The sequence below is a fragment of the Coregonus clupeaformis genome, chromosome 10 (genome assembly GCF_020615455.1).
Source record: "Coregonus clupeaformis isolate EN_2021a chromosome 10, ASM2061545v1, whole genome shotgun sequence".
NCBI lineage: Eukaryota > Metazoa > Chordata > Actinopteri > Salmoniformes > Salmonidae > Coregonus > Coregonus clupeaformis.
The window spans coordinates 60,930,650-60,958,275 of NC_059201.1; the positions used below are offsets into that span (position 1 = coordinate 60,930,650).

At 42.9% G+C, this 27,626-nt stretch overlaps 1 protein-coding gene across 1 annotated transcript in view; it reads left to right on the top strand.

Moving 5' to 3' along the window:
* LOC121575627 (ubiquinol-cytochrome-c reductase complex assembly factor 1) overlaps positions 1-27,626 on the top strand; it is a 67,982-nt gene that overhangs the window by 17,406 nt on the left and 22,950 nt on the right. Inside the window, exons 2-5 of the mRNA XM_041888848.2 lie at positions 2,159-2,272; positions 13,784-13,894; positions 15,464-15,536; positions 16,274-16,331. Of these exons, the coding sequence (XP_041744782.2) occupies positions 2,159-2,272; positions 13,784-13,894; positions 15,464-15,536; positions 16,274-16,331 (356 nt within the window). The remainder of the gene's footprint in view (positions 1-2,158; positions 2,273-13,783; positions 13,895-15,463; positions 15,537-16,273; positions 16,332-27,626) is intronic.

The following is a 27,626-nucleotide window of genomic DNA, read 5'->3' on the forward strand; positions in this document are numbered from 1 at the left end:
TATTCAACCCCTTTGTTATGGCTTAACAAGTCACATAAGTTGCATGTAGGCTTGGGCAGTATACATTATACCGGGGTATTTGGAAAAAGCCACGTGACGGTTTTTCAATACCATCAATACCGTTATAACTATTTCTTTGAAGTTTTTAAATAATTTTTAATATTTGTTTTGTGCATGCAGCAAACTGTGAGCAGCATTTTTGAGTTACTTGTATACTTGTGTAGTTTAGGTCAGAAACTATTTGAAAAATTCGCAACGCGCGCGTTAGCGTTTAGTTTCCATTCTCTATTGAATTGTACATGTATTTGTTAGCATTGCTAACCTTCAGATTACAGAGTATCATTGGGGTTTGAAAAAAGTGCCCCTTGTGTTCAGTGCCGGTATTACCAAATATCCCGGTATGGCACAAGGTTGGTATGAAAGTATCACAATCTGGATACTGCCCAAGCCTAGTTGCATGGACTCACTCTGTGTGCAATAATGGTGTTTAACAGGATTTTTGAATGACTACCTCATCTCTGTACCCCACACATACAATTATCTGTAAGGTCCCTGAGTAAAGCAGTGAATTTCAAACACAGATTCAACCACAAAGACCAGCAAGGTTTTCCAATGCCTCGAAAAGATGGATAAAAATTAAAAAGCAGACATTGAATATCCCTTTGAACATGGTAAAGTTATTAATTACACTGTAGATGGTGTATCAATACAGCCAGTCACTACAAAGATACAGGCATCCTTCCTAACTCAGTTGCCAGAGAGGAAGGAAACTGCTCAGGGATTTCACCATGAGGCCAATAGTGACTTTAACAGTTACAGAGTTTAATGGCTATGATAGGAGAAAACTGATTCTAGTTACTCCACAATACTTACCTAATTGACAGAGTGAAACGACTGAAGCCTGTACAGAATAAAAATATTCTGATACACGCATCCTGTTTGCAACAAGGCACTAAAGTAATACTGCAAAAAATGTGGCAAAGCTATAACTTTTTGTCCTGAATACAAAGTGTTATGTTTGGGGCACATCCAATACAACAAATTACTGAGTACCACTCTCCATATTTTTAAACATAGTGGTGACTTCATCATGTTATGGGTATGCTTGTAAACTGGGGAGTTTTTCAGGATAAAAAAGAAACAGAATGGAGCTCAGCACAGGCAAAATCCTAGAGGAAAACCTGGTTGTCTGCTTTCTACCAGACACTGGGAGATGAGTTCACGTTTCAGCAGGACAATAACCTAAAACACAAGGCCAAATATACACTGAGTTGCTTACCAAGACAACATTGAATGTTCCTGAGTGGCCTAGTGACAGTCTTGACTTAAATCGGCTTAAAAATCTATGTCAAGACTTGAAAATGGCTTTCTAGCAATGATCAACCACAAACTTGACAGAGCTTTAAAAAAAGAATAATGTGCAAATATCCTGGTGTGCAAAGCGCTTAGAGACTTACCCAGAAAGACTCACAGCTGTAGTCGCTGCCAAATGTGATTCTAACATGTATTGACTCAGGGGTGTGAATACTTATGTAAATTCAATATTTCTGTATTTCATTATCAATAGATTTGCAGATATTTCTAAAAAAAAATGTTTTCACTTTGTCATTATGGGGTATTGTGTGTAAATATCTATTTAATCCATTTTGAATGCAGGCTGTAACACAACAACATTTGGAATAAGTCAAGGGGGATGAATACTTTCTGCAAATCAAAGATTAATTGTCATTGGTCTTATAATCAGATTGTGAAGCCAAAAAGTCCATCCCACCTGAACAGGCCGAAATTCCAGGGATCTTTTTCAAATGGCTCTTAAGCAAAAAGGGCATTATCATTTGTACAATTTCAGTGTTATTTCGACCTCCATAGTGTGGAAATATCATTTTTTAAAATGGGAAAATCACATTTTAACGGCACTGGCCCTTTAAAAGCATGATGATAACATTTTGCCGATGGACACATGCACAGATAGCTATTTTTAAAAGATGACTTTTTCTTTCAAATGTAATAATTCGATTTTTGTATGGTTATTTCTGTTCTAGTCGTCTAATTGCGTTGCACATCCACTCCCAACTATTAAGGTAAGTAGGCTTAACTGCAGCTGACAATGCCTTTATTGGATTTACCTAATGCCGCATTTATTCTGTCATTATTTTAGGCATTAGAGCAAGAGGCCTGTCTTGCAAGAACTTTTATCGCTTGCCAGTTGGTAGGCACAACCACAACCTCTCCCTTCCAGACACAATGCCGGACACTTCACAGCACTTCACAGGTATGTGCTTTCCACCATGACTCCACATCAAGGCTGGAACAACAGCAACTGTGCCTTCAATTATTGTTCTTTCAGTCTAGCCAAAGGGCATTTATGTAAGCTTGTTAGAGAATATTGTATTGTAATTGTTGATTTGCATCCTAGATATTGCCTTGTTCATAATAAACATCTACCAATGTATTTACGATACCCACTGAATTGCTGCAGTAGGCCTTAGCTTGTACTGTATAAGATGGCGTCATTATTGACATAGCTATCTTACAGTTTGGCAGCTATACACAAGAGGAGTAAATTAGGACATGGCAGCATGGCCGTCATGATTCCAGACCACACTGGTCAATGTAGCTACACATCTAAGAATTGATTAGCCTATTAAAATATAGGTCCATAGTATTGCAGAGGTTCACCCTCGGGTCTGGTGGCTTAAGGTAAAAAAATATTATATTTAAGATCGGGTCAGGCAGGTCAAATCTTGAGCGGAAAACAAAGCTTAGCCTTTTCTTCAATAAATCCCTCTTGTGAAATTATTATCCATATTCTGCAATTAATAAGCCTCCATTGCTCTTACAGTAGGCTATCCTGCAAAAGGTGAGCGTGTGGTACTTCATAGCATGCAGCCACTTACACAACATATTGGAGTGACACATTTGATTGTGGATGAAATCCCTGTTTTAGTCTGCTCAAAAAGTAATCTCTGGTGCGATGTATTCAGTTTGTCTGAACACGTCTTGTAGGGATTCGTGGTAGTATGGTAATGGTAAATCAACAAGCAAATAGCACTAGTAACGGATTCAGGACCATGGACAGCGTCGTTGCCGCCACTCCAGAAAAGATGCTTATATATTTATGATTCTAAAAAATATATTTTAATTACTAAAACCAAATCAAAACTGTGTACGAATGATAATGGACATACATTTATAGTCTCTTCACTGTCCAGCTTCCTAACAGTCATCGAAATTGGAGAAGGAGAGCGGAGCAGCAGAGCATCATTTAAAAAAAAAAGTCAAGTGACCTTCTCACAGTCGTTCTACAAATAAAGTGTCCGATGGGGCATGCCCCCTACCTTTGACACCGCTGCTGAAAAAAATCCTAGGGGAAACACTGAAAGTGTGACACTTGTTGTTGGTCTGCCATTGCAATAAAAGGTTAAATAAAAATACAATAAAATTGCAAACCAATGCTGGATCGGAATGCACATTCAAAGAAATTGCATTTTGAATTAGCAAGTTAAGACGTGTGGGTGCCAGATTAATTATTTAAAATTGCTGGCGGTTGTGGGTTTGAAAACAGAAAAACCCATGCAACACTAGGCTGTGTCTGTAGTAGGCTACCTTTATTGCAGTTTCTTAGTGTGTGGCTCGATTTGGCTCAGCTTGGTTTGAGGAATGGTCCTAATGGCGCCATTATTTTGTACTACCAATGGGCATAGTAACATTCCAGCAGTTATTGAGTACAGTTACATGCACACAATAATACATTTATTGTGGATAGTCAGATTAATATAATAGTTTGATTTAAAACGTTTACATGCTTTGTAAGAAGGAACGATTTCCCTAATAATCCTGTTTACATGGACACATCTGAAATCAGGCTACCTGATGGCACTCTGATAAATGCAAATCGCCAATCAAAATAAACGTTCTACCACAGCGACCATGTTAGTTTTGGGAAGCATATTTGATTCTGAGTTATGACAAACACTGGGTGTACAAAACATTAGGAACACCTTCTCTTTCCATGACATAGACTGACCAGGTGAATCCAGGTGAAAGCTATGATCCCTTATTGATGTCATTTGTTAAATCCACTTCAATCAGTGTAGATGAAGGGCAGGAAACAGGTTAAAGAAGGATTTTTAAGTCTTGAGACAATTGAGACATGGATTGTGTATATGTGCCATTCAGAGGGTGAATGAGCAAGACAAAAGAGGGAGGCTCGCTCGGCTGGTGCTAGCACATGCAAAGGTCAAACACACTACTGGAACGCTGATTAAGGTGTTTAGATGTCTTAATAATTTGAAAGCTTTCTCAGAAAACCAGGTGTTTTAATCAGCGTATGCTTACTTCGATTTTGACCCTACACCGATTCAGATAAGCAGAGTAAGGTGTTTACATGACTATTGCATAATCTGCCTACTGCCATAATCCGTTTAATATCTAATTATTACTGTGCATGTAAACATACTCTGAGTATGTTTACATGCACACCTGGTTTTCTGAGCAGTCTTTCGAATTATTAGGACATGTAAACAGCTTAATCGGCATTGTATTTGATCTGCAAATGTGCCAGGACCGTATCGCAATCCTCCCTCTTATGTGAGTTCGGAAAAACTTAAAGTATGTATCTTAGAAATCGTTTTCGGGGGGCGCTAGTGCGCATGCGTATGGAGTAGAACCGTTCCTTCAGATCTCCTCTCTGCGTATTTTGAACTCTTTTATTATTTCCCAAAAAAAGTATATACACATTGTTTAGTATATTCCCCATGCACTAACTAGCAGCGAAAAAGTGAAATATGGCGATGAAAACCAACAGAATTTGACAAAGGACCAGGCCCAAAAAGCAGCAGCCATTTGATTACAGCTAATCATGGCTACCCGGACTATTTGCATTGTCCCCCCACCCCACTCCCTCTTTTACGCTGCTGCTACTCTCTGTTTATTATCTATGCATAGTCACTTTAACTCTACCCACATGTACATATTACCTCGACTAACCTGTGCCCCCGCACATTGACTCTGTACCGGTACCCCCTGTATATAGCCTCCCTAATGTTATTTTATTTTACTGCTGCTCTTTAATTATTTGTTATTTTTTACTTATGTATTTTCTTTTTATTTAACACTTATTTTTCTTAAAATGGCATTGTTGGTTAAGGGTTTGTAAGTAAGTATTTCACTGTAAGGTCTACACCTGTTGTATTCGGCGCATGTGGCAAATAAAATTTGATTTGATGACGACAACTCTCCAGATACCCAGCAACAAGATTCTGCCACAGCAATGTGTCAACAAAATGAAAGAGGCTGTAATAAAAACTATCAACAATCGTTTTGTCAAGCTCTAAACAAAGTTTGAGTCTCTAAAGACAGCACAGGCTGAACTGAAGGGCCGCATGGACACAGCCGATGAGGCCCTGTCTGATCATGACACCCGGATCGGAGGCCTGGGAACTACCTGCGCGCAGCTTAAAAAGAAGAACGAGGCGCTCCAAGCCAAGGTTCTCGATTTAGAAGGCAGGAGTCGCAGGCAGAACATCAAACTTGTGGGAATTTTGGAAGACGAAAAACAAGGGAAACCCACAGAGTTCGTGTCCAAGCCCATTCCCAAGCTGCTGGATGACGACGACTTCCCAAAGCCCCTCATCATTGACCGTGCACACCGCTTCCTACAGGCGAAGCCCTCACCAAGTGCCAAGCCGCGCACCATAATCGCAAGGCTACATCACTTTCAGGAAAAGGAGCTCATTCTACGACTTGGATGACAGCAAGCTATGGAATACAAGGTTCATCACAACGGCATGACAAGAGTCTTCACCAAGCCCGAAGAGGCTGCAAGCTACGTATCAAAACTACAGCAAACCCCCTGAAAGGGTGTAATCACTCGCCACATATTTCTGGGAAATTGACTGAGCAAAGTTGATTTTATGTTTGTTCATAAACGGTAACGTATTCATTTGTTTTCCAACAACCGCGGAGAGGGCTGTTAAGTCTGACTGTTGTTAGCTTGCTAGCATAGTATTGAGTCTGTTCTAGCCATCATGCCCAGTGGTCCCCAGTGCTTCATTTGGGGAAGCAGTGGGGAGGGTGGGTTTCTCTGGGGTCTGTTACTGTGTTCGGTTTTTGTTTACTGCTGCCAGACAAGTTTTATTTAAATACGTACATGTTTAAGATGTTTTATTTGAAATGCTCTTGGATATAAATGTCAGGAAACGATCTTGGTAATCAGTCAGATGTTAAAGGTGTCACATTAGTCTCGTGGAATGTGCACGTTCTCGGGCACGAGCGCAAAAGGGGTATGGTATTTAAGCACTTGAAATCACTTGGTGCTGACATAATATTCCTGCAAGAAACGCACATACAAGCCACGGTGCAGGTGCATCTGAGATCCAACTGGATTTCTCAAGTTTATCAATCACCCTTCTCCTCCAAGGCTAGAGGTGTTGCTATTCTCTTTTGTAAAAACATCCCTTTTCAACTCTCATGAATGTCTACAGACCCACATGGGAGGTACATCATAGTATCAGGGAACATGAACTCTTTCCCTGTTACCCTATTGAACGTCTATGGCCCAAACATTGACGACCCACATTTCTTTCGTAATGTTTTTGATTTACTCCCAGACCTTAGTACCACTAATCTAATAATCGGAGGCGATTGTTACCTTGATCCGTATCTTGACAGACTGTCTACACATACTCCACCAAATATCACCTCTGTCCAGGTTCTAAATAATCTAATCAAATCCAGGAATGTAGTGGACATCTGGAGACTGCAACATCCCACAGACAAAGACTACTCATTTTACTCTCATGTTCACAAGTCTTATTCTAGAATCGACTACTTCCTAATAGATTCCAAATTGATACCCATTGTGGCCCTCAATCTTTCTTTACCAAAACAGAATTACAGTTGGTGTTTTAACCCCTCCTTGCTCACAGACCAAGCATTAATTTACTGCATGACAGCCAAGTTGAATGAGTTCCTCAAGACTGATGACACAGGAGTGGTATCTGATTCTACACTATGGGAAACTTTTTAAGTGGTTATGAGAGGTCATATTATTTCATGTGTCTGACATAAAAAAAGGGAATCACATGTGATTGGAGGAGACATTCAGAACTTCACTCTCTCAGGTTGACTACAACAATATTTTTAAATTAAAATACGAATACAATTCTATTCTTGGTTCTCAGGTCAGTAACCTCCTATTAAAGCTGAGACAAAAACAATTTGAACTAGGGGACAAACCAGGAAGGTTGCTGGCTAGTCCAGTCTAAGGCGGGCACCTTGCTGAAAGATCCTAAAGAGATAAACAACTGCTTCAAAGAATTTTACTCAGTTATATTCTTCCAGATCCGATGCTTCTAGTTCTGATGAATCAGCCTTCTTTGTTTCCATCAGCCTGCCAAAACTTGATGATGGCGCCAAAAAAGAATTGAACTCAAATTTCACAACAGAGGAAATAATCGAGGCAATGAAAGCTTTCCCACCTGGAAAGGCTGCAGGCACTGATGGTTTTGGCTGTGAATTTGATAAAACATTCAGTGAAGCAAGCTCTCGCTCCCCTCTTACTCAGGATGATCACTGATTAAACAGAAAATAATATTTTGCCCAAATCATTGTATGAAGCCAATATTTGCCTTCTGTGAGAAAAAGGCAGAGATGTAACAGACCCTGCAAATTATAGACCGATAGCATTGCTTAATTTTGATACAAAAATGATCTCCAAAGTGCTTGCTAATAGGTTGAACAACCATTATTCATCCGGATCAGACAGGGTTTATCCCAGGCAGGTTCTCTTTTTCTAATGTGCGCAGGCTGCTTAACGTTCTATATGCAAATCATGGGAAAGGCTCCAAGGCGGCTATTATATCGCTAGATGCTCAAAAAGTGTTTGACCAAATAGAATGGTCATGCATGTTCGAAGCACTCACTTGGTTTGGATTTGGCGACTCATTTATCGCCTGGGTCAAAATGCTCTGCCTGCCCAACATCCTCTATTCTGACCAACAGCATTGCGTTATATGCAGACAATGTGCTTTTATATCTCTCGGACCCAGTAACCTCTGTCCCTAACCTACTAGACTTAAGCAATTCATTTGGCAAACTATCTGGTTATTCAATACATTGGGGAAAAAGTGATCTCTCATGTGTATCTCAGGTAATATTATAGCAAGTGAGCTAGAGAGGATACCATTTAAAGTGGTGCATGACCACTTAACTTACCTGGGACTAAAAATACCTAGAAATCCAAAGCTCATCTTCAAGCTTAACTACAGTGAGCTGGTTGCAATGCTAAAACAAAACATAGAGAGCTGGAGAATATTGCCTCTTTCTATGATGGGGTGCATTAATGCCATAAAAATGGTTTATCTTCCCAGGTTCCTTTTATCTTTGCCAGAATCTTCCAAATTGTCTTACCTCATAATTTTTTAAGACTTTGGACTCGACAATCTTGTCATTTGTCTGGGGTTACAAAAACCATCGTATTTGTAAAGCCCACTTGCAAAAGCCCAAGGATAGTGGCGGCTTAGGCCTACCCATCTTTAAGCATTATTACTGGGCTGCAAATGCCAGGTCATTAACGTACTGGCAACTGGGTTTAACTGATAAGTTGGACACTGTTGCCCCCCTGTGGCTAAATATGGAAGTCAAGTCTGTAACAAATTACTCTCTTCAAGCCTTGCTTTTCTCCAAAGCAGAGTGCCCAAACAAACTGACAGGCAACAACTTTGATTTGAGAAATTCTTTAATAATTTTAAACCAGATTAAGCATGTTTATAAGGTGCCTGATATCTCTGTATACACCACGATATGCTTTAATCATTATTTTGTTCCATCTCGGTCTGATAAGGTATTTGTTAAATGGAGAGAGAAGGGACTGGCTACAATTGAAGACTTATACAATTAGCATCATTCATCCAATTAAAGAATACATTCAATCTTTCCCATTCACGTTTTTGCCATTATTTACAAGTCAGACACTATATCAAAGGGAAAATTCTAAATGTTGACACCCTCCCTGTACAACATTAGTTTTATGATTTGCTACAGCGCCCTCCCAACTCAGAACACCTCATCTCACAGTCTGATTCCTTTTTCTCCAACTATACAGAGGCCTCTACTAGTCATCTCAAGGAGAGACCTGGGGTAAAGAGTTAAATATTGAGATCTCAGATGATCTATGGGAAGAAGCCCTGTCTAGAATTCACTCCTATTCCATCAATACCAGATATCAATTGATACAATACAAAGTCACGCATAGACTTCATTACTTCAAAACCAAATGACATAGAATTGACCCCCAGTTCTCCCCACTGTGTGACAAGTGTAAAGCCTCAGAGGATTCATTAACTCATCTTTTTTGGGCTCTGTCCCCTACTTAATAATTTTTGGAGGAACATCTTTGATTGGTACTCAAAGTTATATGAGAAGGCCATTGAACCTGACTTGCTCTCTTTGGCTGTCTGTTCTAAGATCATCCTATGAGGAACAACAGGCTCTAATGTTTGGAATGTTTTGGAATTTGGTGTCTGTTTCTGGACCGTCTGGACAGAGACTGACTGTGAGCACTGACTAGGAACGCTTATTGTTGTTGTAACTGTCATTGTTGCTCTCTTCTTGTTCCATGTCTTGCTTAAGCAATACTTCATTTCATACATCTGGAAGCTGTGTTTTTACAAGTTTTTTGGTGTGCTTTTGTTTTGTACTAAATTGCAAAATAAACTTCTTTAAAATAAATATACCAAAAATAATTTTTTTCCCATACAAACTGTCCGAACTCAGAATCAAATAGGCTTCGCAAAAATAACATGGTCGATGTGGTAGAACGTTTATTTTGATTTGGCTATTTTCTGCATTTACAGTGCCTTGCAAAAGTAGTCATCCCCCTTGGCGTTTTTCCTATTTTGTTGCATTACAACCTGTAATTGAAATGGATTTTCGTTTGGATTTCATGTAATGAACATAAACAAAATAGTCCAAATTGGTGAAGTGAAATGAAAAAAATAACTTGTTTAAAGAAATTCAAAAAAATAAATTACGGAAAATTGGTGCGTGCATATGTATTCACCCCCTTTGCTATGAAGCCCCTAAATAAGATCTGGTGCAACCAATTACCTTCAGAAGTCACATAATTAGTTAAATAAAGTCCACCTGTGTGCAATCTAAGTGGCACATGATCTGAGTACATATACACCTGTTCTGAAAGGCCCCAGAGTCTGCAACACCACTAAGCAAGGGGCACCATCAATCAAGCGACACCATGAAGACCAAGGAGCTCTCCAAACAGGTCAGGGACAAAGTTGTGGAGAAGTACAGATCAGGGTTGGGTTATAAAAAAATATCTGAAACTTTGAACATCCCACGGAGCACCATTAAATCCATTATTAAAAAATTTAAAGAATATGGCACCACATCAAACCTGCCAAGAGAGGGCCGCCCACCAAAACTCACGGACCAGGCAAGGAGGGCATTAATCAGAGAGGCAACAAAGAGACCAAAGATAACCCTGAAGGAGCTGCAAAGCTCCACAGCGGCGATTGGAGTATCTGTCCATAGGACAACTTTAAGCCGTACACTCCACAGAGCTGGGCTTTACATAAGAGTGGCCAGAAAAAAGCCATTGCTTAAAGAAAAGAATAAGCAAACACATTTGGTGTTCACCAAAAGGCATGTGGGAGACTCCGCTATGTCTGGCGCAAACCCAACACCTCTCATCATCCCGAGAACACCATCCCCACAGTGAAGCATGGTGGTGGCAGCATCATGCTGTGGGGACGTTTTTCATCGGCAGGGACTGGGAAACTGGTCAGAATTGAAGGAATGATGGATGGCGCTAAATACAGGGAAATTCTTGATGGAAACCTGTTTCAGTCTTCCAGAGATTTGAGACTGGGACGGAGGTTCACCTTCCAGCAGGACAATGACCCTAAGCATACTGCTAAAGCAACACTTGAGTGGTTTAAGGGGAAACATTTAAATGTCTTGGAATGGCCTAGTCAAAGCCCAGACCTCAATCCAATTGAGAATCTGTGGTATGACTTAAAGATTGCTGTACACCAGCGGAACCCATCCAACTTGAAGGAGCTGGAGCAGTTTTGCCTTGAAGAATGGGAAAAAATCCCAGTGGCTAGATGTGCCAAGCTTATAGAGACATACCCCAAGAGACTTGCAGCTGTAATTGCTGCAAAAGATGGCTCTACAAAGTATTGACTTTGGGGGGGTGAATAGTTATGCACGCTCAAGTTTTCAGTTTTTTTGTCTTATTCAGTTGTTTCACAAAACATTTTTATTTTGCATCTTCAAAGTGGTAGGCATGTTGTGTGTTAAATGAAATTATACAAACCCCCCCAAAATCTATTTTAATCCAGGTTGTAAGGCAACAAAATAGGAAAAATGTCAAGAGGGGTGAATACTTTCGCAAGCCACTGTATTTAAGTCCCCGTTAGGTAGCCTGATTTCAGATACAGTGGGGGAAAAAAGTATTTAGTCAGCCACCAATTGTGCAAGTTCTCCCACTTAAAAAGATGAGAGAGGCCTGTAATTTTCATCATAGGTACACATCAACTATGACAGACAAAATGAGAAAAAAAAATCCAGAAAATCACATTGTAGGATTTTTAATGAATTTATTTGCAAATTATGGTGGAAAATAAGTATTTGGTCAATAACAAAAGTTTCTCAATACTTTGTTATATACCCTTTGTTGGCAATGACACAGGTCAAACGTTTTCTGTAAGTCTTCACAAGGTTTTCACACACTTTTGCTGGTATTTTGGCCCATTCCTCCATGCAGATCTCCTCTAGAGCAGTGATGTTTTGGGGCTGTCGCTGGGCAACACGGACTTTCAACTCCCCTCCAAAGATTTTCTATGGGGTTGAGATCTGGAGACTGGCTAGGCCACTCCAGGACCTTGAAATGCTTCTTACGAAGCCACTCCTTCGTTGCCCGGGCGGTGTGTTTGGGATCATTGTCATGCTGAAAGACCCAGCCACGTTTCATCTTCAATGCCCTTGCTGATGGAAGGAGGTTTTCACTCAAAATCTCACGATACATGGCCCCATTCATTCTTTCCTTTACACGGATCAGTCGTCCTGGTCCCTTTGCAGAAAAACAGCCCCAAAGCATGATGTTTCCACCCCCATGCTTCACAGTAGGTATGGTGTTCTTTGGATGCAACTCATCATTCTTTGTCCTCCAAACACGACGAGTTGAGTTTTTACCAAAAAGTTCTATTTTGGTTTCATCTGACCATATGACATTCTCCCAATCCTCTTCTGGATCATCCAAATTTACTCTAGCAAACTTCAGACGGGCCTGGACATGTACTGGCTTAAGCAGGGGGACACGTCTAGCACTGCAGGATTTGAGTCCCTGGCGGCGTAGTGTGTTACTGATGGTAGGCTTTGTTACTTTGGTCCCAGCTCTCTGCAGGTCATTCACTAGGTCCCCCCGTGTGGTTCTGGGATTTTTGCTCACCGTTCTTGTGATCATTTTGACCCCACGGGGTGAGATCTTGCGTGGAGCCCCAGATCGAGGGAGATTATCAGTGGTCTTGTATGTCTTCCATTTCCTAATAATTGCTCCCACAGTTGATTTCTTCAAACCAAGCTGCTTACATATTGCAGATTCAGTCTTCCCAGCCTGGTGCAGGTCTACAATTGTGTTTCTGGTGTCCTTTGACAGCTCTTTGGTCTTGGCCATAGTGGAGTTTGGAGTGTGACTGTTTGAGGTTGTGGACAGGTGTCTTTTATACTGATAACAAGTTCAAACAGGTGCCATTAATACAGGTAACGAGTGGAGGACAGAGGAGCCTCTTAAAGAAGAACTTACAGGTCTGTGAGAGCCAGAAATCTTGCTTGTTTGTAGGTGACCAAATACTTATTTTCCACCATAATTTGCAAGTTCATTAAAAATCCTACAATGTGATTTTCTGGATTTTTTTTTCTCAATTTGTCTGTCATAGTCATAGTTGACGTGTACCTATGATGAAAATTACAGGCCTCTCTCATCTTTTTAAGTGGGAGAACTTGCACAATTGGTGGCTGACTAAATACTTTTTTTCCCCACTGTATGTCCACCTTAACAGGATTATCAGGGAAACGGTTCTTCTAGCAAAGCATGCAAACGTTTTAAACCAACTATTATATTAATCTGACTATCCACAATAATCGTATTATTGTGTGCATGTAACTGTACTCATAGTGCCATGGTGTAGACTTGAATTCAGCAGCAACATCATGGCACCATGTGATATGAGTTAGAATATACAGTTGGAGGGAGGGAGTCTGCTAAATATCTCTTCTTACTATAGCGAAGTAGATTTTTGCATTCCTTGTTTCTTTTCTGAAAGATGAGTATTACAATATGTTATGGAAAATAAAGATTGTATACAAAACCAACACCTGTATTTTCTGTGGCCTAATGCCATATTATTGAGGCTATATAGGTTAGGTTATGGGGTATCAATAAAGTTCAGGGTGACATTTGTATTTATGGATGTAGGCCTAATACTTTTCAATCAATATCATTAGCTACATATGAAGTATACAGTATGGCTGCATTTCAACTTCAGTTTGAATTCACTGTGATGCAAATAATATGACGACTAATGCCACCACGCTGCTATTTTCCTAACATTCTTAAGTTAAATGGGGCTTGCGTCTGTGTGTCACACACGCACACTAGATATATTTGAGGTGCAATGTCTCCTTGAGTTGTTGTGATTGTATTACCCCCCTGAGAGATATCATGCATCAAGGCTCTTCCCTCTTGTCCCTCCCGTCCCAGCTCTTTAATGTGAAAGAAACCCCACAGGCGGCCACAGAAGAGGAGGTGGGGGCCTTCACCAAGGTCATCGAGGCCATGGGCTTCACAGGACCTCTCAAATACAACAAATGGGTAAGTGCCTCTAGCGTCACTCAAATGTCCACCCACTACAGTTCTTCATACAGCATTACTGTTGGTCTCTCACAAGTAACCTCTATGATTCGTCAGCTCCCACTGTAATCTATATGTAGGATGTCATGTACAATAATGATTGGTGGATGTACACATTGAGGTTCAGTAGTGAAGGACAGTGCTTCTACAGACAAGATGCAGCCAAAAGAAAGTGCAGAAAGGGGAGTTGCTGCAACTCTCGCTCGTTGTTTAGGCCTAAAAGTTCAGCGTTCATTTCGTTCTGATTAAAAACAGTGATGTTTTCACAAAGGCCTGCCTGCTTCACATTGAATGCACACATTCCGATCTCTAAAGAGATTATACTGGTTACAGGGGGACATGAGGTTTATGCTCCCCCAGCAGGAATCTGCCCTGTGGACGAGCCAAGGACCTCCATGGGTTAGGGTTGACAATGCATGCCAAAACCACCCCTCATGGGTAGGGCCCAGACCTGGGTTCAGATAGCCTACTAGTTTAAATAATTTCAAATACTTAAGCTGTGCTTGATTGAGCTTCCCTGTTGCAATGCAACCAATAGAAAAGTCCCAAAAGTGCAAACTCCGCCCACCTGGGACTCCAGGCAGGCTAAAGCCAACACTCAAAGTATTTGAAAGATTTCAAATGAACCTAGGTTTGGTTCCTAATGTTAGTAAAACTCTGGGCTGGGCCCTAGACTGTTAAAACCCCCTGGAGTATAATATCCATGCCCCCGTGAAAATCTAATAACATAATAATAAAAAAATCCCCATAAAAATCTGTCACTTTAAGCTAGCAATATTTTGCATGGGATGCGTCCCAATCCGCCGATGTCGCACTTCCCCTTCTCACAAAATCGTCTGTAGCATCCGAATGGTTTGGCCTAACAACTATGACCCCTCTATGGAAAGATGACTCTTACGAAAATGATGGTGTTCTCCATTTTGCTCTACGACCCCTACAAGCGTCTTGGGACTCGTCTGAAGTCAGTACAGCCGATCTGCCTACTTCTGTCTGTAGTGTCCAAACAGTTTGGGCTACACACTAATATGATTGGTTTGAAAAGCCTTCCTCTGAAACGTGGTTTACGGTTTAAATTGGTTTGGTGTCAAAAGCCTTAGGGAATGCAAATGCATATCAACTCCAAACAATAGCCATGGCTGCACTGCTGTGCTGTGAGAGTGGGTAGCAGCAGAGTTCCTGAATGAACATCGACTCGTGCACACAGCAGCCGGGGCTTCGCTCAGAGATGGCCGTCCATGCCAGCGCCAAGCTTGCCCAGAATGCCTGGATGGAGAGGTATTCGCATTCTTATGCCACCACCCACCCCTGGCCAAAGCCCTAAGCTTTTATGTGTGAGCTATGGTTTAAATATTGTAGATGTTAAAGGGAAAGTGGAAAGTATTACTCTGTGGAATACTCTTTAGGCTAGCCCACAGGACACCTGCCTCTTCTATCAGCTACCGTTTCAAGTCTGACGCATCCGAATGTGACGTGTTAAACCTACATTGTTGAGTTTAATCAACTTACTGCTACTGTCTGTTTATTTTGCAGAAAATCAAGATAGCTGCCTTGCGCATGTACACATGCTGTGTAGAGAGAGTCAACTATGATGAATTCTTTGAAAGTAAGTATTTGCCTGTATAGATTCCTTCTACTGAGTTCATCACCAGAGAACTTCTAGGTAAGGTAGCCTATCTTCCAGCCAGATGCCAATCCATACACTACAGACAGGTGTTTGTTGAACATTACTCTATAAGCAATCGTCAGGCTAGTAATCTATGACTGATTTGTTGTGCTAGTCTTTGAGTACATTTCCATAGCATTGAGAACAATGGTCATGTGGACCTTACCAGTCCAATGGAGGGAAGCGCTGCTGTTGTGTCATGCAGCACATTTTACGTCCCAAACTAGAGCCACTTCACTTCAACACAACTGCCCAAATATGCCTAAAGGGACCCTTTCATCGGCATTGGGCTCCCAAGTGGCGCAGCGGTCAAAGGCATTGCATCTCAGTGATTGAGGCGTCACTACAGACCCCCTGGTTCGATTCCAGGCTGTATCACAACTGGGCGTGATTGGGAGTCCCATAGGGCAGCGCACAATTGGCCCAGCGTCGTCCGGGTTTGGCCGGTGTAGGCCGTCATTGTAAATAAGAATTTGTTCTTAACTGACTTGCCTAGTTAAATAAAGGTTAAAAATAAATAAAATCCTGAAAGATTGATGTTACACTTTACAGGCCGATTAGGCTGCTTCTTAAGTGTGTGGGGGGTAGAGAGCAGGTGTAAACTCAATAGTGGTTTTGGATAGAATATGGGCCTGGGAGACTTGGTTTACGCGCCCCTCTGATCTCTCCGTCCACAGAATGCTCCCTCCCCGACACACTCAACTCCTGGTTCCTGGTGGCACAGCTCCATGTCTGGTGAGTACCTCTGTGTTACACCCCCTCTACAGGCCCCCCAGGTTACCTTAGCTTTTGCCCCCCACTCTACAGTTTGCACCCCTTTTGGGTACTTTTAAGTTCCGATGGCGATGCTGAGACTGTGCCTTTTATTTTGTACTTCGACCTCAATGCTGTGTTCCTTCAGTCTCCTATCTACTATTCCTTTGACGTCAAATCTAGACTTTAAACCGGTGTTAAGATTTTTTTTTTGTCCGATAGGAATAAGCACCAATTACTTCTACACTGAGTATACCAAACATTAGGAACACTTTGTTAATATTGAGTTGCACCTCCCCCCCTTGTTGCAGTCTTCCAGAGATTTGAGACTGGGACGGAGGTTCACCTTCCATCAGGACAATGACCCTAAGCATACTGCTAAAGCAACACTTGAGTGGTTTAAGGGGAAACATTTAAATGTTTTGGAATGGCCTAGTCAATGCCCAGACCTCAATCCAATTGAGAATCTGTGGTATTACTTAAAGATTGCTGTACACCAGCGGAACCCATCCAACTTGAAGGAGCTGGAGCAGTTTTGCCTTGAAGAATGGGCAAAAATCCCAGTGGCTAGATGTGCCAAATTTATAGAGACATACCCCAAGAGACTTGCAGCTGTAATTGCTGCAAAAGGTGGCTCTACAAAGTATTGACTTTGGGGGGGGTGAATAGTTATGCACGCTCAAGTTTTCTGTTTTTTTTTGTCTCATTTTTTGTTTGTTTCACAAGAAAAAATATTTTGCATCTTCAAAGTGGTAGGCATGTTGTGTAAATCAAATGATACAAACCCCCAAAAAATCTATTTTAATTCCAGGTTGTAAGGCAACAAAATAGGAAAAATGTCAAAGGGGGGTGAAGACTTTTGCAAGCCATATTAAATTAGTAAAGCAGTATGTAAACATTATTAAAGTGACTACTGTCCCATTTATTAAAGTGACCAGTGATTCCATGTCTATGTATATAGGGCAGCAGCCTCTAAGGTGCAGGGTTGAGTAACCGGGTGGTAGCCGGATAGTGATGGCTATTTAACAGTCTGATTGCCTTGAGATAGAAGCTGTTTTTCAGTGTCTCGGTCCCAGCTTTGATGCACCTGTACTGACCTCGCCTTCTGGATGATAGCGGGGTGAACAGGCCGTGGCTCAGGTGGTTGATATCGTTGATGATCTTTTTGGCCTTCCTGTGACATCGGGTGCTGTAGGTGTCATGGAGGGTAGGCAGTGTGCCCCCGGTGAGGTGTTGGGCAGATAGCACCACCCTCTGGAGAGCCCTGCAGTTGCGGGCGGTGCAGTTGCCGTACCAGGCGGTGATGGAGCACAACAGGATGTTCTCAATTGTGCATCTGTAAAAGTTTGTGAGGGTCTTAGAGGCGCTGTTGCGCCTTCTTCACCACACTGTCTGTGTGGGTGGACCAATTCAGATTGTCAGTGATGTGTATGCCAAGGAAGTTTAAGCTTTTCACCTTCTCCACTGCGGTCCCGTCGATGTGGATAGGGGCGTGCTCCCTTTGCTGTTTCCTGAAGTCCACGATAAGCTCCTTTGGTTTGTTGATTGAGAGGTTATTTTCCTGGCACCAATCCGCCAGGGCCCTCACCTCCTCCCTGTAGGCTGTCTCGTCATTGTTGGTAATTGTGTCGTCTGCAAACTTGATGATTGAGTTGGAGGCGTGCTTGGCCACGCAGTCATGGGTGAACAGGGAGTACAGGAGAGGGCTGAGCATGCACCCTTGTGGGGCGCCTGTGTTGAGGATTGGCGAAGTGGAGGTGTTGTTTCCTACCTTCACCACCTGGGGGCGCCCCGTCAGGAAGTCCAGGACCCAGTTGCACAGGGCGGGGTTCAGACCCAGAGCCCCGAGCTTAATGACGAGCTTGGAGGGTACTATGGTGTTGAAGGCTGAGCTATAGTCAATGAACAGCATTCTTACATAGGTATTCCTCTTGTCCAGATAGGATAGTGCAGTGTGCAATGCGATGGCGATTGCATCGTCTGTGGATCTATTGGGGCGGTATGCAAATTGAAGTGGGTCTAGGGTGTCAGGGAAGGTAGAGGGTGATATGATCCTTGACTAGCCTCTCAAAGCACTTCATGGTGACATAAGTGAGTGCTACGGGGCGATAGTCATTTAGTTCAGTTACCTTTGCTTTCTTGGGTACAGCAACAATGGTGGACATCTTGAAGCAAGTGGGGAAAGCAGACTGGGATAGGGAGAGATTGAATATGTCCTTAAACACTCCAGACAGCTGGTCTGCGCATGCTATGAGGACACTGCTAGGGATGCCGTCTGGGCTGGCAGCCTTGCGTGGGTTAATGCGCTTAAATTTCTTTCTCACGTCGGCCACGGAGAACGAGAGCCCACAGTCTTTGGGAGCGGGCCTCGTCGGTGGCACTGTGTTATCCTCAAAGCCGGCAAAGAAGGTGTTCAGCTTGTCCGGGAGCAAGACATCGGTGTCCGCGACGTGTCTGGTTTCCCCTTTGTAATCCATGATTGTCTGTAGATCCTGCCACATAAGTCTCTTGTCTGAGCTGTTGAATTACGACTCCACTTTGTCTCTGTACTGACGTTTTGCCTGTTTGATTGCCTTGTGGAGGGAATAACTACACTGTTTGTATTCAACCATATTCCCAGTCACCTTGCCATGGTTAAATGCGGTGGTTCGCGCTTTCAGTTTTGTGTGAATGCTGCCATCTATCCACGGTTTCTGGTTTGGGTAGGTTTTAAAAGTCACCATGGGAACAACATCCCCTATACACACTTACTGAGGAACTTCGTCACATTGTCCGTGTGTATGTCAATGTTATTCTCAGAGGCTACCCAGAACATATCCCAGTCCGCGTGATCAAAACAATCTTGAAGCATGGATTCCGATTGGTCAGACCAGCGTTGAATAGTCCTTAGCACGGGTACTTCCTGTTTGAGTTTCTACCTATAGGAAGGGAGGAGAAAATTGGAGTCGTGATCTGATTTGCCGAAGGGAGGGCGGGGGAGGGCCTTCTAGGCATCCCGGAAGGGGGAGTAACAGTGGTCAAGCGTTTTAGCAGCGCGACTACTACAGTCAATGTGTTCAAAGAACTTCGGTAGCGTTTTCCTCAAATTTGCTTTGTTAAAATCCCCAGGTACAATAAATGCGGCCTCAGGATATGTGATTTCCAGTGAGCACAAAGTCCAGTGTAGTTCCTTGAGGGCCGTCGTGGTATTGGCTTGAGGGGGAATATACACGGCTGTGACTATAACCGAAGAGAATTATCTTGGGAGTAATATGGTCGGCATTTGATAGAGGTATTCTAGGTCAGGTGAACAAAAGGACTTGAGTTTCTGTACGTTATCACAATCACACCATGAATAGTTAATCATGAAACATACACCACCACTGTCACCTTTATTACTGTCTGTGCGATGTACTGAGAACCCAGCTGGCTGTATGGAAGGGGACAGTATATCCGGAGAGAGCCATGATTCCGTATATTACAGTCTCTGATGTCTCTCTGGAAGGAGATCCTCGCCCTGAGCTCGTCTACTTTATTGTCCAGAGACTGGACATTAGCGAGTAATGTACTCGGAAGTAGTGGATGGTGTGCACACCTCCTGAGTCGGACTAGAAGTCCACTCCAAATACCTTTTTCTCCGCCTGTGGCGTCTTGGAGCAGCCTCTGTGATAAGTTCAATTGCCCTGGGGGGTACAAACAAAGGATACAATTTTGGGAAAGTTGTATTCCTGGTCGTAATGCTGGGTGAGTTACCGCCGCTCTGATATCCAAAAGTTATTTCCGGCTGTATGTAATAACACACAAAAAAAAAAACATCCCCTAAAAAAACAAAATACTGCAAAGTTGCTTAGAAGCTAGAAGCAGAGTTTCCATGTCTGTCGGCGCCATCTTGCCAACGCTACTCTTCTGGCACTGAATGACCGAACTCCACGGAACTTGATATGTGGCATCTATGGACAAAGGTCTCTCAACACAATATTTTCCAGATTTGTACCTAAAACAACTTTGACCAATAAACATTCACGTGTGCGTGGTCTGGCACATAAATTCATATAAATCAGTTAATGATATTCGTATTGTAACAATTTGGTACACGTTGCAAATACTGTCAAGACTCAACATATGCAAGAACATTCATATCGACCTCACGGTCGCGCTATAACGGGCACATGTTTATATCACTTGATCTGTTTGGCACACATGCTCAGAGATGAGTCTAGCTGACCCACGCAATATCTCAGACACCACTGGCCCGATTTTGACAACTTGGGTGAATGATGCGTCTTGCCATAGAGATCCGTCATTTACTAAATTACACTGATAGCCCAAGGGGGCGCTGCATCATTTGTGGGGACGACATGTTTACTGTTGCCTTGTTTAGAGGTCAATCTTGTCCTCTTGATTTTCCAAGAAAAAAATAGCCTCGAACCCCGTTTTGCGTCTGTATGCTCTAACCCCAGGTAGATCAGGTTACATGCCTTTTAGTTAATCAAAAGGGAACCATCGCACTCTCCCAGAAGCTTGGCTGGTGCGTAAAACCTGCGAATTCAGACAAACAAAAAGGTATAATGGGTCCGCACTCAAAATGATGTCGCATTAAGCTTACTTAATTGTTCAATTTTATTTTTTATTTTCACTGCATCAGGGATAGCGTACATAGACGTTTCGGATTTACAGCCGCCTTCAGTATGTAAGCACAATTTTGTTTTAATTCAAAACAGCATTTATAGGGAACAACCAATGAGCAGCAGGTGCTTCTAATCAGGGTTGCCACTCATCTGCCAATGAGGGATGTGGCTTTTCTGGTCTACCTGTATACAAGTTAGTCACAAAGAAATACAGTAGTATAGGGTATGGGAGCTGGAATTAAGTGCAATTCATGAATCAATTGCCTTAGGTGTCTTCTCACTTCGATACATTATATCAATTCATGAGATAGCTTACCACAAAGGACCTCAGGCTCAGCCGTTCATAAATATGTGGGGCTAACTTATCAACGATATGCAAAACCTATGGACAGTGTTCTTGTATACCAGTCTAAATTTGACCTATAGGAAGGAGGTGAAATCGAATTCTTCATTTAAACCGTGTGGAGATACATAATTTAATGTATATATCCACATGGCTTTAGTTACCACATGCCTTGGTATTTGATCCAGACCAGGGAAAGAAAGGTATGCATGAGCTCATCAGAGTTGGGTGATGAATTGCGCTGCAACGGCCCTCTTCATCAAACATGCCCACCACTCCTCTGACTTCCTGTCAAAGCCACTTTCCTGCCACTAATTCTGTTGACTTTGGGATGCGGGATGACATAAGCTCCAAGAGCCAGGCCTGGACTCAATCAAAGCTAAACATTCAGGAAGCTAAACATTCTACATGGTGTCATGTCGGGGGGAAAATGCCCATGGATGCGGATTCCTACTCACACGGGTTTAGGTTATTTGGATTTGGACCCAAGAACCTGTGAGTGAAAATGTAGAACAGGGTTCCCCAACTGGCGGGTGATTTTATTTGGCCCCCCAAGTTTCAAGCAAACAAGAAATATATATATATATATATATATACAGTACCAGTCAAAAGTTTGTACACACCTACTCATTCAAGGGTTTTTCTTTATTTTTACTATTTTCTACATTGTAGAATAATAGTGAAGACATCAAAACTATGAAATAACACATATGGAATCATGCAGTAACCAAAAACGTGTTAAACAAATCAAAATATATTTTATATTTTAGATTCTTTGAAGAAGCCACCCTTTGATGACAGCTTTGCACACTCTTGACTTTCTCTCAACCAGCTTTATGAGGATTGCTTTTCCATCAGTCTTGAAAGAGTTCCCACATATGCTGAGCACTTGTTGGCTGCTTTTCCTTCACTCTGCGGTCCAACTCATCCCAAACCATCTCAATTGGGTCGAGGTCGGGGGATTGTGGAGTCCAGGTCATCTGATGCAGCACTCCATTACTCTCCTTCTTGGTAAAATAGCCCTTACACAGCCTGGAGGTGTGTTTTGGGTCATTGTCCTGTTGAAAAACAAATGATAGTCCCACTAAGCCCAAACCAGATGGGATGGCGTATCGCTGCAGAATGCTGTGGTAGCCATGCTGGTTAAGTGTGCCTTGAATTCTAAATAAATCACTGACAGTAAAACCATCAAAGCACCCCCACACCATAACACCACCACCTCCATGCTTTACGGTGGGAAATACACATGTGGAGATCATCCATTCATCCATACCGCATCTCACAAAGATACAGCGTTTGGAACCAAAACTCTCCAATTTGGACTCCAGACCAAAGGACACATTTCCATCGGTTTAATGTCCATTGCTCGTTTTTCCTGGCCAAGCAAGTCTCTTCTTATTATTGGTGTCCTTTAGGAGTGGTTTCTTTGCAGCAATTCCACCATGAAGGCCTGATTCACACAGTCTCCTCTGAACAGTTGATGTTGAGATGTGTCTGTTACTTGAACTCTGTGAAGCATTTATTTGGGCTTCAATTTCTGAGGCTGGTAACTCTAATGAACTTATCCTCTGCAGCAGCGGTAACTCTGGGTCTTCCATTCCTGTGGCAGTCCTCAGAGCCAGTTTCATCGTAGCGCTTGTTGGTTTTTGCGACTGCACTTGAAGAAACTTTAAAAGTACCTGACATTTTCCGGATTGACTGACCTTAATGTTTTAAAGGAATGATGGACTGTCGTTTCTCTTTGCTTATTTGAGCTGTTCTTGCCATAATATGGACTTGTTTTTTTACCAAATAGGGCTATCTTCTGTATACCTTGTCACAACAGAACTGATTGGTTCAAACGCGTTAAGAAGAAAATATATTCCACAAATTAACTTTCAAGAAGGCTGTTAATTGAAATGCATTCCAGGTGACTACCTCATGAAGCTGGTTGAGAGAATGCCAAGAGTGGTGTGCAAAGCTGTCATCAAGGCAAAGGGTGGTTATTTGAAGAATCTCAAATATAAAATATTTTCATTTGTTTAACACTTTTTTGGTTACTACATGATTCCATGTGTTATTTCTTAGTTTTGATGTCTTCACTATTATTCTACAATGTTGAAAATAGTAAAAATAAAGAAAAACCCTTGAATGAGTAGGTGTTCTAAAACCTTTGACTTGTAGTATGTATCATATAGAGTGATACCACTTTCACTCTAGTGGTAGCATGAGACGGAGTCTACAACCCACACAAGTGGCTCAGGTAGTGCAGCTCATCCAGGATGGCACATCAATGCGAGCTGTGGCAAGAAGGTTTTCTGTGTCTGTCAGCGTAGTGTCCAGAGCATGGAGGCGGTACCAGGAGACAGGCCAGTACATCAGGAGACGTGGAGGAGGCCGTAGGAGGGCAACAACCCAGCAGCAGGATCGCTACCTCCGCCTTTGTGCAAGGAGGAGCACTGCCAGAGCCCTGCAAAATGACCTCCTGCAGGCGACAAATGTGCATGTGTCTTCTCAAACGGTCAGAAACAGACTCCATGAGGGTGGTATGAGGGCCCGACGTCCACAGGTTGGGGTTGTGCTTACAGCCCAACACCGTGCAGGACGTTTGGCATTTGCCAGAGAACACCAAGATTGGCACATTCGCCACTGGTGCCCTGTGCTCTTCACAGATGAAAGCAGGTTCACACTGAGCACATGTGACAGAGGTGACAGAGTCTGGAGACGCCGTGGAAAACGTACTGCTGCCTGCAACATCCTCCAGCATGACCGGTTTTGCGGTGGGTCAGTCATGGTGTGGGATGGCATTTCTTTGGGGGGCCGCACAGCCCTCCATGTGCTCGCCAGAGGTAGCCTGACTGCCATTAGGTACCGAGATGAGATCCTCAGACCCCTTGTGAGACCATATGCTGGTGCGGTTGGCCCTGGGTTCCTCCTAATGCAAGACAATGCTAGACCTCATGTGGCTGGAGTGTGTCAGCAGTTCTTGCAAGAGGAAGGCATTGATGCTATGGACCGCCCGTTCCCCAGACCTGAATCCAATTGAGCACATCTGGGACATCATGTCTCGCTCCATCCCCCAACGCCACGTTGCACCACAGACTGTCCAGGAGTTGGCGGATGCTTTAGTCCAGGTCTGGGAGGAGATCCCTCAGGAGACCATCCGCCACCTCATCAGGAGCATGCCCAGGCGTTGTAGGGAGGTCATACAGGCACGTGGAGGCCACACACACTACTGAGCCTCATTTTGACTTAAGGACATTACATCAAAGTTGGATCAGCCTGTAGTGTGTTTTTCCACTTACAATTTTGAGGGTGACTCCAAATCCAGACCTCCATAGGTTGATACATTTTGATTTCCATTGATAATTTTTGTGTGATTTTGTTGTCAGCACATTCAACTATGTAAAGAAAAAAGTATTTAATAAGATTATTTCATTCATTCAGATCTAGGATGTGTTGTTTAAGTGTTCCATTATTTTTTTTTAGCAGTGTGTATATGTGTGTATATATATATATATATATATATATACAGTGAGGGGAAAAAAGTTTTTGGGCCTCCCACGGGGGGCCAGTATGAAAAATGTATGCACTCAGTAAAACTGTAAGTCGCTCTGGATAAGAGTGTCTGCTAAATGACTAAAATGTAAATGATCCCCTGCTGATTTTGTACGTTTGCCTACTGACAAAGACATGATCAGTCTATAATTTTAATTGTAGGTTTATTTGAACAGTGAGAGACAGAATAACAACAAAAAAATCCAGAAAAACGAATGTCAAAAATGTTATGAATTGATTTGCATTTTAATGAGGGAAATAAGTATTTGACCCCTCTGCAAAACATGACTTAGTACTTGGTGGAAAAACCCTTGTTTGCAATCACAGAGGTCAGACGTTTCTTGTAGTTGGCCACCAGGTTTAAACACATCTCAGGAGGGATTTTGTTCCACTCCTCTTTGCAGATCTTCTCCAAGTCATTAAGGTTTCGAGGCTGACGTTTGGCAACTTGAACCTTCAGCTCACTCCACAGATTTTCAATGGGATTAAGGTCTGGAGACTGGCTAGGCCACTCCAGGACCTTAATGTGCTTCTTCTTGAGCCACTCCTTTGTTGCCTTGGCCGTGTGTTTTGGGACATTGTCATGCTGGAATACCCATCCACGACCCATTTTCAAGGCCCTGGCTGAGGGAAGGAGGTTCTCACCCAAGATTTGAAAGTACATGGCCCCGTCCATCGTCCCTTTGATGCGGTGAAGTTGTCCTGTCCCCTTAGCAGAAAAACACCCCCAAAGCATAATGTTTCCACGGTGTTCTTGGGGTCATAGGCAGCATTCCTCCTCCTCCAAACACGGCGAGTTGAATTGATGCCAAAGAGCTCGATTTTGGTCTCATCTGACCACAACACTTTCACCCAGTTCTCCTCTGAATCATTGATGTTCATTGGTAAACTTCAGACGGGCGCTGCAGGATTTCAGTCCTTCACGGCGTAGTGTGTTACCAATTGTTTTCTTGGTGACTATGGTCCCAGCTGCCTTGAGATCATTGACAAGATCCTCCCGTGTAGTTCTGGGCTGATTCCTCACCGTTCTCATGATCATTGCAACTCCACGAGGTGAGATCTTGCATGGAGCCCCAGGCCGAGGGAGATTGACAGTTATTTTGTGTTTCTTCCATTTGCGAATAATCGCACCAACTGTTGTCACCTTCTCACCAAGCTGCTTGGTGATGGTCTTGTAGCCCATTCCAGTCTTGTGTAGGTCTACAATCTTGTCCCTGACATCCTTGGAGAGCTCTTTGGTCTTGGCCATGGTGGAGAGTTTGGAATCTGATTGATTGATTGCTTCTGTGGACAGGTGTCTTTTATACAGGTAACAAGCTGAGATTAGGAGCACTCCCTTTATGAGTGTGCTCCTAATCTCAGCTCGTTACCTGTATAAAAGACACCTGGGAGCCTGAAATCTTTCTGATTGAGAGGGGGTCAAATACTTATTTCCCTCATTAAAATGCAAATCAATTTCTAAAATTTTTGACATGCGTTTTTCAGGATTTTTTTGTTGTTATTCTGTCTCTCACTGTTCAAATAAACCTACCATTAAAATTATAGACTGATCATTTCTTTGTCAGTGGGCAAACGTACAAAATCAGCAGGGGATCAAATACTTTTTTCCCTCACTGTATATATATATATACTTATCTCAGCAAAAAAAGAAATGTCCCTTTTTCAGGACCCTGTCTTTCAACGATAATTCGTAAAAATCCAAATAACTTCACAGATCTTCATTGTAAAGGGTTTAAACACTGTTTCCCATGCTTGTTCAAACAATTAATGAACATGCACCTGTGGAATGGTCGTTAAGACAATAACAGCTTACAGACGGTAGGCAATTAAGGTCACAGTTATGAAAACTTAGGACACTAAAGAGGCCTTTCTACTGACACTGAAAAACACCAAAAGAAAGATGCCCAGGGTTCCTGCTCATCTGCGTGAACGTGCCTTAGGCATTCTGCAAGGAGGCATGAGGACTGCAGATGTGGCCAGGGCAATAAATTGCAATGTCCGTACTGTGAGACGCCTAAGACGTCGCTACAGGGAGACAGGATGGACAGCTGATCGTCCTCGCAGTGGCAGACCACGTGTACCAACACCTGCACAGGATTGGTACATCCGAACATCACACCTGCGGTACAAGTATAGGATGGCAACAACAACTGCCGAGTTACACCAGGAACGCACATTCTCTCCATCAGTGCTCAGACTGTCCGCAATAGGCTGAGAGAGGCTGGACTGAGGGCTTGTAGGCCTGTTGTAAGGCAGGTCCTCACCAGACATCACCGGCAACAACGTCGCCTATGGACACAAACCCACCGTCGCTGGACCAGACAGGACTGGCAAAAAGTGCTCTTCACTGACGAGTCGCGGTTTTGTCTCACCAGGGGTGATGGTCGGATTTGCGTTTATCGTCGAAGGAATGAGCGTTACACCGAGGCCTGTACTCTGGAGCGGGATCGAGGTGGAGGGTCCGTCATGGTCTGGGGCGGTGTGTCACAGCATCATCGGACTGATCTTGTTGTCATTGCAGGCAATCTCAACGCTGTGCGTTACAGGGAAGACATCCTCCTCCCTCATGTGGTACCGTTCCTGCAGGCTCATCCTGACATGACCCTCCAGCATGACAATGCCACCAGCCATACTGCTCGTTCTGTGCGTGATTTCCTGCAAGACAGGAATGTCAGTGTTCTGCCATGGACAGCGAAGAGCCCGGATCTCAACCCCATTGAGCACGTCTGGCACCTGTTTGATCGGAGGGTGAGGGCTAGGGCCATTCCCCCCAGAAATGTCCGGGAACTT